At 35.4% G+C, this 16,808-nt stretch overlaps 1 protein-coding gene across 2 annotated transcripts in view; it reads right to left on the reverse strand.

Annotated features, from left to right (window-relative positions):
• Nucleotides 1–5,121: 5,121 nt before the first annotated feature.
• LOC148954717 (uncharacterized) overlaps nucleotides 5,122–16,808 on the reverse strand; it is a 38,684-nt gene continuing 26,997 nt past the window's right edge. Inside the window, exons 2-3 of one of the 2 annotated variants that reach the window (XM_089086704.1) lie at nucleotides 10,382–10,776; nucleotides 5,122–5,393 (exon numbers count right to left, since the gene is read on the reverse strand). In XM_089086704.1, coding sequence (XP_088942830.1) covers nucleotides 5,186–5,393; nucleotides 10,382–10,776 — 603 coding nt within the window. In that variant the 3' untranslated portion in view covers nucleotides 5,122–5,185. Of the gene's footprint in view, nucleotides 5,394–6,795; nucleotides 7,029–10,381; nucleotides 10,777–16,808 lie in introns of those variants that run through there. The other variant, XM_089086706.1, reaches the window with a different exon arrangement.

Consider the following 16,808-nt stretch of genomic DNA (forward strand, 5'->3'; position numbering starts at 1 on the left):
TTCATACTGTCTGGTTCTAAGCCGGCTTAAGTGCTTCGGTATAGACTCGAGAAGATCTGTCGGTACCCTTCCTGCACTTTTATCCGAGATAGTCGAAAGTGATTGGAGGGCAACTAGCCCCTCCAATCATTATTTTTCCTTAGGCCAAATACGAGTTTGGCCTAAGGACTAATTGCGGCCCGTTCCTATCTTTAACTGGGGCAAGTCCGGACTGACTACTCTCTCGCAATTTATTAACATGCCAGTACAATATTTTAATATAATGCCGTCCTGCTGCATCTTCCAGATCTCCGGCAATTTTATCCCTGCTCTCCACTTCACACTTCCTTAGTTCATATATTAATGTTTTCTCCACTTTTTACATTCCACTTTTTTTTATGTATTCTATCGCTCCGGTAATTCTTGTACAAGGCCCTTCTCCTCTCTATTAAACATTAAGCCTTTTCACTAATCTTCCAAGCGGCGTTCCTAACTTTTTTTTCCTAAGGCACCGTCAGCAACTGCACAGATTATTTTCCTAAAATTATCCATTCATCTTTTACAATGTCAATTTTCAAACTCTCCGATTTAGTATTGAACTGTTCCTGGAAAGTTTTAATCAAATTCTCATCCTGGAGTCTACCAATATCAAAAGTTCTCTGGAGTTAGCTACCCTTCCTAAATTTAAGGTTTACATAACCCTAGACACTACTTGATAGTGATCTTTACTTTTAACATCAATAACAGCACTAATATATGCCCTAGTATCTCATATTGATCCTGCCTGTCTTCGGTTTACAATAACAAAATCAATAACTTTAGCTGTCTTACCATCACGTGAATACCATGTGAACTTATGGGCTATTTGCTGACCAAATACGGTATTGGTTGTTGTTAGATTGCTAAACCTGGAAAATTACAGCAGTCCGTATCCATTACTGTTTTCTTCTCATACACCAAATTTACTTAGGCTAGGATACCATCCATCTCTGCTTCCACTGACCTGGGTGTTGAAATCTCCCAAAAGAAATACTATATTTTTACCTTGGACCCTGTCTATTTGTTCCTATAGCTGTAAGTGAAATTCATCTGAATCACTACTATCTCCGTCAGTCGGTTCTACAGGGAAGCATACTACTATAACTGATACCCTGAAAGTTTTAGTCATAAAATGAGCAATTAGTATTCTATTGCTAACACCTTCAAATTCAGGGATACGAGTTTCTGAAAATCCTTTTAAGTCCAGTGCAAATCGTCTGAATTCTTCAGTCAAAATGTCAATACGATAGTTATTTGTTAATAACTATTAATTCTATTGATCATTGAAATTATTTTGGCCTAAGGAAAAACAATGATACCGGATAAAAGTGCAGGAAGGGTACCGACAGATCTTCTCGCGTCTATACCGAAGCACTTAAACCGGCTTAAAACCGGACAGTATGAAGTCCCTAGGACATTCCGTATGAATGGAGGCTTTGTGAAATGTGGTTTTCCTTACTTGGCGATGCTCTTCTATCCACACAAGTGGAACTCCTGCACATAAAGTCTCAAGCCAATTACCTGTAACTCATGATATATACACGCTTATAAATATTAAATTAAAAAAAAAAGTTTTTTTAACTGAAAGTAAGGAGCGACATTAAAACTTAAAACGAACAGAAATTATTCTGTGTATGGAAGGGACTATCCTTCCTCAACGCCTTGCTCTTTACGCTAAAGTTTTTTATTGTTTAAAAAATTAGAGTTCTGAGAAAGTCAAACTTTAGCGTAAAGAGCAAGGCGTTGAGGAGGGGACAGCTCCTTTCATAGACGGAATAATTTCTGTTCGTTTTAAGTTTTAATGTCGCTCCTTACTTTCAGTTAAAAAACCTTTTTTTTTTTATTTAATTTTTGAACGTTTTTGAATAAATGCAGGTTTTGATCTTGGCTCACAGTAAATGAATAATTAAAACAAAATTTTCATTTTAATTTACTTTTATTTGGTTAAATGGCTTTCTTGAAACTTGCTTCATTTTATTTACGAACGTTGTTATTAGTAATAAATATACGTAACTTACGAATTAATTTACGTAACGAACTTCTCTATTCATATATTTTTAATACGTATATTAAGGGGATCGCCCCCTAGTCAATACCTTGCTCTTTAAGCGAAAGTTCGAATTTTGTTCCAATTCTTTAAAACTGACCGCTTAATAAAAAAGGCCGTTAATTAGAATAAATAGCTCTTATGAAACTACTAAGAAATCTCTGGCTTAAAGAGTGAGGTATTAACAAGGGGGTGAACCCAATCATATATGTAATATTTTCTCTTCGTTTAAAGTTTTGATGTTGCTGCTGTTGCAGTTGAAAAACGTGTTTTTTTATATTTAATTTCTGATCTTTTTTTTAAATAATGCTGGGAAGTCCGGCGTCCCCTTCATAGAAATGTCCCTTTCCCTAGAAAACTTCCTTCATGGAAATATCCACCCACATAACCCCCGACCCCCCCCCACTACCAGGAAAAATCTCCTCTGAAAACGTATGTACTGTATACTTCCCAATAACCAATACGATATGTTAACATTGGGTAAAGTTCATAACTTTCAGCCCTCCTCCCGGGAACTTCGGGGAATTAAGTCATCCTAAAAGACATACTTCTAATATTTATGAATATGCTGAACAAAATGGCTATCTCAAAATTTTGATCAGGTGACTTTGGGAAAAAAATGAGCGTGGGAGGGGGCCTAGTTGCCCTCCATTTTTTTTAGTCACTTAAAAAGGGCTCTAGAACTTTTAATTTACATTCCAATGAGCCCTCTCACGATATTCTAGGACCACTGTGTCGATACGATCACCCCTGGGAAAAAAAAACAAATAAACACGCACCCGTGATCTTTCTTCTGGCAAAAAAAAAATGCAAAATTCCACATTTTTGTAGATAGGAGTTTGAAACCTCTACAATAGGGTTCTCTGATACGCGGAATGTGATGGTGTAATTTTCATGAAGGTTCTATAGTTTTTAGGGGGTCTTTCCCCCTTTTTTCGAAAATCAGTAAAATTTTCTCAGGCGCGTAACTTTTGATGGGTAAGATTAAACTTGATGAAACTTATATATTTGAAATCAGCATTAAAATTCGATTCGTTTGATGTATCTATTTGTATCAAAATACCGTTTTCTAGAGTTTCGGTTACCATTGAGCCGGGTCCGAATAACCAATACTATACGTTAACATTGGGTAAAGTTCATAACTTTAAGCCCTCCCCCTGAGGGCTTTGAGGGATTAAGTCATTCAAAAGACATAATTATAATATTTTCGACCATGCTGACCAAATGGCTATCTCAAAATTTTGATCGGGTGACTTTGGGAAAAAATTGAGCGTGGGAGGGGGCCTAGTTGCCCTCCATTTCTTTTGGTCACTTAAAAATGGCACTAAAACTTTTAATTTCCGTTCCAATAAGCCCTCCCACGATATTCTAGGACCACTAGGTCGATACGATCACCCCTGGGAAAAAGAAAAAAAACAAAAAAAAACAAGAAATAAACACGCATCCGTGATCTTTCTTCTGGCAAAAAATGGAAAATTCCACATTTTTTGTAGATAGGAGCTTGAAACCTCTACAGTAGGGTTCTCTGATACACTGAATATGATGGTGTGATTTTCATTAAGTTTCTATAACTTTTAGGGGGTCTTTCCCCCTTTTCTCGAAAATTAGCCAAATTTTCTCAGGCGCGTCACTTTTGATAGGTAAGATTAAACTTGATGAAACTTATATATTTGAAATCAGAATTAAAATTTGATTCTTTTGAGGTATCTATTGGTATCAAAATACCGTTTTTTAGAGTTTCGGTTACCATTGAGCCGGGTCGCTCCTTACTTACAGTTCGTTACCACGAACTGTTTGATAATGCTACCACGGGGAGGCATCCCATAGTAGATAAATTGGCTAGGAAGAGGTTTTTCAGCCCGAAAACAGCCTTCCAAACAGATTAATTCTAGAAGAATTATCCATTAATCAGAATCCCGTGCGAATTCTGTGTCGTTTACTAGGCTATAATATTCTCGAGGGGTGTTACTCCTTAAGTAGGAATAAAATTGACCCCAGTCTTGTATGTACTCCCACAGGTTAGACGCAACCTTTTGCAGATTCCATTATGCATAGAATTGGATTTTATACCCTGCATCAACATTTCTTTTATAGAGGATCCTCCCACGACGGTGTTCTGCGTCAACTCACAGGACATGTGTGCGAACCAGTTGGCTCTACTGAGTGTACATTTGAGGAGCCTTCTTCATCCTCCACCTGTATTTACGGCCCCCAGGTGAGGGTGCCCACAGTTCCTATATTGGACCCCCAGGGACAAGGTACCCCAGGGAAAAGGTCCCCCTTGCTCTATACCTCGTATGGATGTACCCTACATATCCGTAAGGAAATTCCCTTGCGCCACCAGAGGACGCACTTAGTGGCCTGGGGGAGGCCCCTACTGAGTAGTAGACTCATAAATTGTCTATGACGAGCCCAAATGTACTATGGCAAGCGTAAATGTACTATGCCAGGCCCAAATCTTCTGTCAATCTTAAATCTATTATCTGAAGCCTATATCTTATATGTCAAGACTGAGTCTACTATGTCATGTTCGTGCAAGTATCGCTTTGAGGCGTAAACTAGGTGACAGAGAGAGAGTGAGCAGGGAGCTCTCATTTGAAACTCCATATATATTATATATAAATATATATATATATATTATATATATATATATATATATATATATATATATATATATATATATATATATATATATATATATATATATATATATATATATATATATATATATATATATATATATATATATATATATATATATATATATATATATATATATATATATATATATATATATATATATATATATATATATTAAGAATGCTGGAGTGGAAATTGAAAATAAAAGCGAGTTAACTTTTCTGCGATGTAATAGGTAATTTTCTCAGAATCCAGGTGGGGTTCCTTGAGAAAATCCTTGAGTAGGGTTTAATCCAAACTTAACTTTTGAGTTTTAAAAATTTCGATCACGAATTAAATTTTTAAGAGCATGTAAGATTTACTAATATCTCAATAAGTGGTGGTGTTAGGAAAATGATAAATGTGAGATCAATAAATCCATGAAAATTACGTTTATTTAGCTCGATAAAATAATAATTATTGCACTGACTTAACACGGATTTAAGAAGATGTACAAGAACTAAGTCCAAGATCCAAAGGTGTGCAGGTTAGGGTCACGGATTTAACCTGAGTGGTGGTAATTATGGATGAAATCGCTGTCAAGGTCTGAGTAACAGTATGTATCAAGCTCAATGCTTTTATGAATCTTGGCTCATTTTCAGTTAATTCGCGAGAACTTTCAATTTCAGCAACGGCAGCTTCGTTTGTCCTGTAAGAAAGCAAACTTACTAGACAACCGAAAGTAAATAACAATAAAATAAATTTTCTAAGAAAATACATTTTCTAAGGATACATTTCTTAAGATCTATCTTAGTTTTACTGTTTTTGTGAATTATATTTAAACATTAGTGTGCATCAAGCTTATTTCTTAGTATTGTTAATGTCGCTTTTAATTTGAAATGACGCTATTCAAAGAAGCTAAATTAACGTTTAAAAAATGCTGTTTCAGTAAAAGTATCAATTTGGTTAAGGTAATTAAAAAACGCTAAATTTGAAATAGGGAGGTAATTACAAAGACTTCGACTTATTACTTGGATTTTATAGCGTGCAAGACTCAAGTCCAAGTCTAAGTCCAGAACTGAGACCAAGATCTAATGGCGTGCATGTTAGAAACACGGATTTAACCTGAGTTGTGGTAAATATGGTTGAAATCGCAGTCAACGTCTGAATAATAGTGTGAATCAAGCTCAGTCCGAATCTTGGCTCTATTTCACTTAATTCACGAGAACTTTCAATTTCAGCAAATGCAGCTTCGGTTGCTCTGTAAAAAATCAAACTTACTAGACAACTAAACATAAATAAGGACGAATTTATTAATAAAAAACAAACTTCTTTTTGTCTGAGAATTCACATATGAGCAAAAATATGAAAAAAAAGTGCGAATCAAACACAATTCTTAGTATTTTGATATGTATTGTTGCAGTTTTTTTTTACCTTAAAATGTTTCTATTCAATTTAAAAGACAATTCCTTTTAAAATTGACATTTTATTAATAGGGAGAATCAAGGTGGATTTTTCAACAAAACGACGAAATTTTGGTAATGTGCTCCAAGTTTAATATGAGTTTATTAACCTTTTTAAAGTACTCTATGGTATGGTAGTATTTCGATTGATAGGCCAAGATAATAACTTGTTGTTTTTTTATGATCATGGATTTTAGCCTGGATAAATTTGAATTTGTTAAGCAATAGCTTTTGCGAATAATCTCTGTAGTACTTGCCATTTTTGCAACTATTTCTTCGATTCCTCTTTAAGAAAATAAGTATAGTCACAAAAATTCATCTAAAATAGTGAAACTGTTGTACGATTCAGACAATTATGAAGGGGTTTAATTTAATAGTAACATTTTATAGTAAGAAATAATTAAGAAAAAGGTGTTTTTTTTTAAATTCTTTTTAGCGTCAGCATGATTCAAGCTCAGTTTGATAGTTTGAGCAAATAATAATCTGCTATCAAAAATTACACGTTTGAATTTCAATTAATTTTTATATATAATGGAGTTTGAGTGTTAGTGTAAAATAAAGCTTAGTTATTGAGCGGTTGCAAGTTCTGTAGCTATATTTTTGTTTTTCTCTGTGTGATAACAACTTACTAAGCAAAGAAACATAAAATAATGCAGTTATATTTATTAATATACAGCAAACAATCAGTTTAACAGGGACCAATTCCAAGATTCAACGGGGTACAGGTCAGGGTCACTGATCTGAACTGTGTGGTTGTGATAATGCTTGAAATTGCTGTCAGCGTTTGAGTAACAGTGTGAATCAAGCTTAATCCCAATCTTGCCTCTTTTTCAGTTAATTCACGAGAAGTTTCAATTTCTTCAACTGTGCCTTGGTCTGCTCTGTAAGAAAACACACTTACTGAAGAGTTAAATGAAACAGTTTCTTTTTCCTTTTTAAGGTTAAGTGATTTTGTTATGAGATTGATGCAAGATCTGTTGCCAAACTGTTCGTGGTAACAAACTGTAAGTAAGGAGCGAGCCGGCTCAATAGTAACCGAAGCTCTAAAAAACAGAATTTTGATACAAATAGATACATCAGAATAATCAGATTTTTATGCTGATTTCAAATATATAAGTTTCATTAAGTTTAGTCCCCCATCATAACCCATCAAAAGTTACGTGCCTGAGAAAATTTGCCTTATTTTCGAAAAAAGGGTGAAAAAACCCCTAAATGTCATAGAACTTTAATGTAAATCACACCATCAGATTCAGCGTATCAGCGAACCCTACTATGAGGTTTAAAGCTCCTATATGCAAAAATGTGGAATTTTGTATTTTTTGCCAGAAGAAAGATCACGGATGCGTGTTTATTTTTTGTTGTTGTTTTTTTGTTTTTTTTCCCAGGGGTAATCTTATCAATCCGGTAGTCCTAGAATATTGTGAGAGGGTTCATTCGAACGGAAATTAAAAGTTCTAGTGCCCTTTTTAAGTGACCAAAAGAATTGGAGGACAACTTGACCCCCTCCCATGGTCATTTTTTTCCCGAAGTCACCCAATAAAAAATTTGAGATAACCATTTTGTTCAGCATAGTCCAAAACCTAATTAATATGTCTTTGAAGATGACGTAATCCTCCACAGTTCCCAGGGGAAGGGCTGCAAGTTATGAACTTTGCCCATTGTTTACATATTGTTTTGGTTATTGGTAAGTATACAGGCGTATTCACGAGGGTTTTTTTTCTAGTGGGGGTCGGGTTCAGAGTAGGGGTTACGGGGGAGGATCTTTCTTTGGGGGAAGGGACATTTCTATGAAGGGGCGCCAGATATCCCAGCATTATTTAAAAAACGATTAGAAATTAAATAAAAAAAAACAAGTTTTCTTTCAACTGAAAGTATGAAGCAACATTAAAATTTAAAACGAACAGAAATTATTGCGTATATGAGAGGGTTCACCCCCCTAGTCAATACCTCGCTCTTTACGCTAAAGTTGTTTGAGTACTTTCAAAAGGACTATCTATTCTAATTAACCGGCCTTTGTGATTCGGGGATTTGTGATTCGACCAAAATTCGAACTTTAGCGTAAAGAGCAAGGTATTGACTAGGGAGCGAACTCCCTAGAATACGTAATAAAAACATACAAATATAGAAATTCGTTGCGTAAGTTAATTCGTAAGTTACTTCAGAACAAAATTTCGAAAAAGCCAATTAGCGAAAAAAAGGAAAATTAATATGCGAATTTCGTTTTAATTATTCATGTACGGTGAGTCAAAATCAAAGCTGCATTAATTCAAAAACGTTCAGAAATTAACTTAAAACAACTAGTTTTTTTTAACTGAAAGTAAGGAGCGACATTAAAACTTAAAACGAACAGAAACTATTCCGTATATGAAAGGGGCTGTCCCCTCCTCAACACCTCGCTCTTTACGCTAAAGTTTGACTCTGTCTTACAACTTTATTTTTTTAAACAATAAAAAACTTTAGCGTAAAGAGCGAGGCGTTGACAGCCGCTTTCATATACGGAACAATTTCTGTTCGTTTTAAGTTTTAATGTCGCTCAGTTAAAAAACTTGTTTTTTAGTTAATTTAACAAAGGTTCGAGTCCAAGACTCAGCAGTATGTTCGTCAAGGTAATTGACCTATCTTGGTGGTTATTATTATACTTGAATTTTCTGTTAACCTCAAAGGCATGATTCCCAACATAGTGTGCTGGTCCCCCCATATTTTTGGGGGGACCAGCATAGCGATATTTTTGTGAGTTATCGAAAGATACATGAAAAGATACATAAAGAGCAAAACAAAATACATGATAGTATTACAATGACGTTATGCATTACATAAAATGTATTGAATTCAGATAATATTTGTCATTAGCATAGAATATGCCAAGAGGACGGTCCAGAAAAAGATACCAAGTTAATAGTTTTGTAAGCTTCTTTTAGGTGAACGAACATAACATTTTGAATAACAAAATTTAACGTCACAAGGGGTGTGTCAAGATTTTAGAATTGCTCAAAAAAGAGGTGTGTTAAATTGGTAAGGCATGGCCCAAAACCAGTTGGGAACTACTGCATTAAAGCATCAGTGCAAATCGATTTCAGTCAAAACCTTGGCTGTTTTTTTCCTTGTAATTAGTTGTTGGAGGTTCCACTTTCTACTGCTTCACACTCATTTCTATTGTAAGAAGACAATTTTCTTGTGTAACTAACTATGCACTTATAAATAAAACTTAATAAATTTTAAACATATTTAAATAATTTATTATTACTACTATTATATTGCTATTATTAGGTTAATGTAGTGTTTCATTTAAGTGTTTTATGATGATCCCTGATCAAAATTTATGTTATGCAAAAGTTTATGTCTTTCATTTATGTTATTTTACTGTGTTCATGGCCGTATATTTGGCTTTAAAATACACTTATCTATCTATTTATCTAATACGCAGAATAATCGTACCAAACACATTTTGCTTGCCGACCCGCTATACTTTACCCCCCCCCCCCTAATGTGCAAATCTATAGCCCAAATTTGTTTATAAAGTAACGAAGAAACTAACGAAAAAACCAGTGTGTTCTCGAATTTCACACAGCGTAAACTTGAGTGAGTGTCGCTAATACACAAGTACCAAAATTCCTTCCCCCTACGAAAATTAAAAAAATTAAACTCAAATAAAATTCTCAAATTTGGAAAACCTTATTTTTGACAGGGGGGTATTCTCCGGGGATATTTACCGGGGCGAGGGATTATTCTCTGAGTTTTTTTTCCGCCGGGGAGGGGGTATTTACCGCGGGGTATTTTCTACGGGGGGATTTTCCGCAGGGTTTTTCTCCGGGGGGTATTTTCCGGGCGGTATTTTCCGCTGGGGAATGGGTTCCGGGTGGTAAACGCTTAGATCTTTATTCACCCCCCCCAGTCCTAATCTTTGTGAATTGATACTACTGGGCTCAAACACATTTTAAAATAGAGATTCCATGGCCTTTGTCACGTCCCCGAATTAAAAATTGTTGCTTTCTGCGTTGTTTACAAAAAAGTATATGTTTATTATGGTGCTAATCACTAATCACAGCATAAGTATATCTGACAACCTGTGAAAATGCGTCATTAGTAGTGCCAATTGTGGGTTTTGGTGGGTCCCGAAACGACTCGTTTGAATTTCAAAATGGTTAATTACACCCTTAAATGGAATCATAGTAACACCAGAGCCATAGATCCTACTGTATATTCCATTGACTGTGTGATAAGAATCTTTACTTACTGGCCAAGTGCAACAGCCGCAGTTACATCTTCTTTGGCGGCAATAGCAGATGGAAACAAAATTCCTTTTAATGATTCGTCAAATGGGTTTTCAAAAGACCAGCGTCTCTTTCTGCAAGCAGATGCAGAATTGACAAAGATCGTATTTGTCCCCAGGTATGAATCAGACGAAAACGTGCCTGTTGAAAACACTGGTATAAGACCCGAAACAACGGTGTAGCACCATGTTTGAAGACCCCCAGCAGTGGTGCTTGTTGTTATAATTAGGTTTGTAATTGTTTTCGTGACAAAAATGAATCTCTCTTGGCCATCAACACCTTCTGCCATTGTGCTTTCAATTTCCACTGCTACACTTGGCGAAAAAGTCACGCTGAGGGATAATAGAATTACCCACATCTGAAACATAATAAAAGGAATGTTAGATATGTATTGAGCAACGACGAAAAAAAAAAACAAAAAAAGAAAAAACGGGAAATCCATCCTATTCTCCGTGTTAATAACATTTTATTTTATTCACTTAGCCTCCTTGCCGACGCCCTATGTGCTAAAGAAGGCACGGAAGAACACAAGACAGGGCCATATCCAAGGGGGGCCAATTTGTTTGAACCTTTCCGCAGAAACTTTATCTAACTTGAACAAAAGTAACAAAATTACAAGTTTAAAATGTTTGCTGTGTTTTGTAACGTTATTTTTGCAAACCCCTCTCCTCCCACTAGCTACTGACCCCCCTAGACTAGAATCTTTGATACGGCAATGATCTGTGGTGTGGGGTTTCATTTTATTGGTTTATTTAGTTGCGTATTATAATTTGCTGCTTGAGAGGCAAATCGTTCTATCTTTAAAACCTTGACTAAAGGAAAATAACTCACCGTATATGAGGGGTGTTGATGTCTCCTCAATCCCTCGCTATTTACGCTCAAGTTTTAAGTCTTGAAACAACTTTATTAATACTTTAAAAGAGCTTTATCCCAAATAAATGACCTTTTCGTTTCACGAGTCGTTCTTAAAAGATCGATACAAAAAGAAAGGATCGAGGGATCGAGGGGAAGGACTACTCCACGTATTAAAAAAACGTTCTGTTCGTTTTAAGCTTTAATGTGTTAGCCCTATCTTACTTCAAGTTGAAAAAAAAATATTTTATTTAGTTTCTGATCAAATCACGCCAGGAAATCCCCCCCCCCCTTCACCTGTCTACAATTTTCTTTGAAAACTCGCCTTCCCCTGACAACGTTATTTTTACCCTTAAAAAATCACCTTCCCTGCAGTAAATTTCTCTCAGAGAAATTTCAGTATTTTTCTCAGCAGCAAACACCATATGCAAACAATGAAAAAATAAAATCATAATTGACACCCTTTCTCCCAGGGGAATTTAGGGTCATGTTATCCCAATTAGGCTTACTTATTGGACCTTTCGACTATACTGAAAAAATGTCTATCTTAAAAATTTTTCGGATGTCTCTAAAGAAAAAGGGATGTAGGAGGGGGCCTAGTTGCCGTCCAATATTTTTTGTCACTTGAAATTTTTTTTATCAAAGATCCCTCTCCTGATCTTCTAGGGCTATTGGTTCAATAAGATCAACTGTGAGAAAAAACTATAACAAACAAACACGCTTCATCGATCTTTCTCCTGGCGAAAAAATACAGGAGTCTTCATTTTTCAAACAGTTGGTGGTAACGAACTGTAAGTAAGGAGCGACCCGGCTCAATAGCAACCGAAACTCTAAAATTTTGATTTTGTGGTACCGAACTGTAAGCAAGGAGCGACCCGGCTCAATAATAACCGAAACTCGGAATTTTGATACCAATAGATACATCAAAAGAATCATATTTTAATGCTGATTTCAAATATATAAGTTTCATCAAGTTTAGTCCTACCCATCAAAAGTTACTCTCCTGAGAAATTTTGCCTGATTTTCGAAGAAACACCCCCTAAAAATTATAGAACCTTAATACCAATAGATACACCAAAATAATCATATTTTAATGCTGATTTCAAATATATAAGTTTGATCAAGTTTAGTCCTACCCATCAAAAGTTACTCTCCTGAGAAATTTTGTCTGATTTTCGAAGAAACACCCCCTAAAATATATAGAACCTTAATAAAAATCTACCATCAGATTCAGCGTATCAGAGAACCCTACCGTAGAGGTTTCAAGCTCCTATCTGCAAAAATATGAAATTTCTATTTTTTGCCAGAAGAAAGATCACGGATGCGTGTTTATTTTAATTTTTTTCTCCTGGGGTGATCATATCGACCCATTGGTCCTAGAATATCGTGGGAGGGCTCATTGGAAATGAAATTAAGAGTTCTAGTGCCCTTTTTAAGTGACAAAAAATGGAGGGCAACTAGGTCCCCTCCCACGCTCATTTTCTCCCAAAGCTCACCCGATAAAAATTTTGAGATGGCCGTTTTGTTGAGAATGGTCGAAAATATAATAACTATGTCTTTTAGGATAACTTAATCCCCCAAATTCCCCGGGGGGAGGGCTGAAAGTTATGAATTTTACCCAATGTTTATATATAGTATTGGTTATACGGAAGTATACAGATGTTTTCAGGGGAGATTTTTTTTAGTGGGGGGGGGGGTCGGAGGTTATGCAGGAGGATCTTAGCATGGAGGAAGTTTTCATAGGGGAAGGGATATTGCTATGAAGGGGCTGCCGGATTTCCCAGTATTAACTAAAAAACCATCAGAAATTCGATTAAAAACAAAGTTTTTCAACTGAAAATAAGAAGCAACATTAAAACTTAAAACGAACCAAAATTATTACGTATATGATTGAATTCATCCCCTAGTTAATACCTCGCTCTTTAAGTCTAAATATTTTTTAGTACTTTCATAAGAGCTATTTATTCTAAATAACAGCCTCTGTCATTAAGGGGTCATTTTTAAAGAATTGGAACAAAATTCGAACTTTAGCGTAAAGAGCGAGGTATTGTCTAGGGGGAAAACCCCCTGATATACGTATTAAAAATATATTAATATAGAAGTTCGTTGCGTAAGTTAATTCGTAAGATACGTATATTTATTACTAATAAAAACTTTTGTAAATAAAATTAAACAACTTTCGAGAAAACCATTTAATCAAACAAAAGTAAAATAAATATGCAAAATTTGTTTTAATTATTCATGTACGGTGAGCCAATATCAAAACCTGCATTAATTAGAAACATTCAAAAATTAAAAAAAACGAGTTTTTTAAATTGAAAGTAAGGAGCGACATTAAAACTTACAACGAACAGAAATTATTCCATGTTAATGTTAATGTTCCAATGTAAAAGGTAAGAGGTGAGGGAGGGGGCTGGTTGTCCTCCATTCCTCTTTCAACTTCCCTCTCAACATGATTTTAGTTTGTTTGACAGACCCCTGTGGGTTTTACCTTAATACCCTTAACTATTTTGAAGAATTAGGATAAATCATGCCCCCCTTTTCCCAATAAAGAACCTTATATATGAACAAAGGGTAACTTATATAACGTACAATACTTGCTCCTGGGGATGTAGGGGGGTTTTGTCATCCTTGGAAATATTTTTTTTTAACTTTTCGACTGTTTTGATGAAGATGGCTATTCCAAAATTTTGGTTGGAAGTGATTAGGGAGATTGTAATTAAAAAGGATATGAAAGGAGGACTGGTATACCTCTTAGAATTTTTCAACATCTCGCTAAACATGTCCTCAAAGTTTGAACTTATTATCCTCAGTCGTTCTCGAGAAATAGAAAATACGCCTAGTTGAAAAACTAGTTGCACATGATATAGTTTGATTTAGATGAAAATGCCACTCAATATTCCCCAAAGTTTCACCATTATTCAGCATAACCTTTTAGGACACACTTAGAATTAAACATTTCCTCTGTTTAAAGGATAAGTAATACAATTAAAAAATGGCATGGGGGGTGGGGCCTGTAGTCCTTCAATAAATTTTCAATATATCCTCTAAGTTTTAACTTAATACTCTCACCTGTTCCTTGTAAATTACTGATACACCCTTTTGACAACCAGCATGCACTTAATATGTTTTCATTGTGCTTGGCATTCTTTTCTGAAACTTCTGAAGGTTATGTCATCCTAGTAGGTATAGTTTTTTTTTACTTATAGACTATTTTGAACAAGATTTCTCTTTCGAAATTTTGATCAAAGGTTTTTGGAGAAGGGGGGGGCTAAAGAGGGCATGGACTAAAGTTGGCAGTCCTGCCACTGCTTTAAAACATTCCTCTTAACATGTTCTGAAATTTTCGATTTAATACCCTTAGCCGTTCTCAAGATATTTGAGATCTTTTTTTTATGTTTGGGATAGACAAAGTACATTTTGATTTAGTTTAATACTTCCTTGGAGATTCTCTAAAGATTTACCTTTTCCTAGTGATACAAAAATGCACATGAATATCCATTGTCTGTTTAATATACAAATGCTAATATTTATTTATTGAAGTCTTAATAATTTTTGATTTTTAAAAAATAAAAAGTGAAAACATTAAAAAATAAAAATTCAGTAAAGTACAAATTTTGTTCTGGCCTTGAAAAGGCATGACGGGTGTCAGCCCTACTCATGTTAATCTCCGAGGGACTCTACCATTTCATCTAACCGTCACAAGCACTAAACGTCATTTCGTCGACAAGGAAAGTCTGTCAGAACATCGACACGTCAGGAGATTGACAGTCATAACATCGACACGTCAAGACATCGACAGTCACAATCGCTACCCGTCAGAACGTCGGCAGTCATAGCATCGACACGTCAGTTCATCGACAGTCACAATCGCCACCCGTCAGAACGTCAACAGTCATAACATCGACACTTCATAAAAACTAAAATTATTTTAGATGTTATTACATGTGCATGTTATGACTGTCGACGTTCTGACGGTTAGTGGTTCTGACGAATTTTCGCTATGAAAAAAAATTATAATTTTATAGAATAGTAATAAGTATATAATAGTTTAGAAACAAATTTCGGCTACATATTTGCACATCAGGGGGGGGGGGTAGAGCATAGCACATATTAAACATGTAAACTAACTTAGGTACCTTTCCCACCCTAAACCCCAAAAAACTACAGTTTTAAAATTTTAGATGTTATGACGTTTCGATGTTATGACTGTCGATGTTCTGACATTTAGTGGTTCTGACGAATTTTCGATATGAAAATTATTTTAGATGTTATGACGTGTCGATGTTATGACTGTCGATGTTCTGACTGTTAGGGGTTCTGACGGATTTTCGTTATGAAAAAAGAAATTGATGTTATGACGTGTCGATGTTTTGACGGTCGACTTCCTGATGGGTAGCGACAGTGACTGTCAATGAACTGACGTGTCGATGTTATGACTGTCGACGTTCGGACAGGTAGCGATTGTGACTGTCAATGAACTGAAACGTCGATGTTATGACTGTCGACGTTCTGACGGATAGCGATTGTGACTGTGAATGTCCCGACGTGTCGATGATATGACTGTCGATTTCCCGACGTGTCGATGATATGACTGTCGATGTCCTGACGTGTCGATGTCCTAGTGCCTTCCCATTTCCGATTATTTTGAGTTTGACTCCGTTTAGAATCCATTAAACAAAAAATAAGCAAAAATAAAATTAAATAATCTACCAAGCTTGAAGCTACCACAAATCAGCATTGATAAACAAATGAGACCAAAAACGAAGAGAAATTACAATACATAACCAAGTCAAACTCAAAACGAGCAGAAATTAACATAAGTTGGGCTCAAAACCCTTATGCCTTCCCAAGGCCAGAACATGATTTGCACTTTACTGACAAAAAATATAAATTTTTTTACTTTTATAACTTTAATAAATCAAATAATATTAACATTTGGATTACTAAATATCAGTATATGTATATTGAACTGACAATGCACATTCATTTGTATTCTGTTTGTTTTAATTTCTTTTAATGTTGATTAATTTCTGTTTGTTTTATGTCGACATAGTCTTTTTCAGGGAGAAAGACTGAGCCTCTTCTTAAGTTAAACAGCAGTAGGGAGGCATCAGGAGATTCTAATGGGAGTCCGTATATGGGCATTGACGTACTAACGGGAGTGACGCAACATGCTCAGTGAATACAACTGGTACAAGATCACATGCCTTTTCTAGGCCATTCACCGGTCAAAAATTCTGGGATAACAAGCTGACATCAGAGCAGACTTCTGGAAAATTCATTAGCATGGATTTTCGTAGCTATTATATCAGACTTTGTTTATAAAATCCTCTTATCTGATTATTGAATATTCTTGAAGTAGAACTTTCATAGGGATGAAACAAAGCTATATATCATTCATATTTTTAATTGAATTTTATGAAAGGGAATAAAAGAGTTAAAAGCGCGTAACAGTTAAGACAAGTATGAGAGGATGGCAAGTTTAACATGAATCTGTCCACAGTTGCCAGAACAAGGGAAACATCAGAGATTAAT

This window comes from Artemia sp. Qi Xiang Cuo, chromosome 3 (genome assembly GCF_049724085.1).
Source record: "Artemia sp. Qi Xiang Cuo chromosome 3, ASM4972408v1, whole genome shotgun sequence".
In the NCBI taxonomy this organism is placed as follows: domain Eukaryota; kingdom Metazoa; phylum Arthropoda; class Branchiopoda; order Anostraca; family Artemiidae; genus Artemia; species Artemia sp. Qi Xiang Cuo.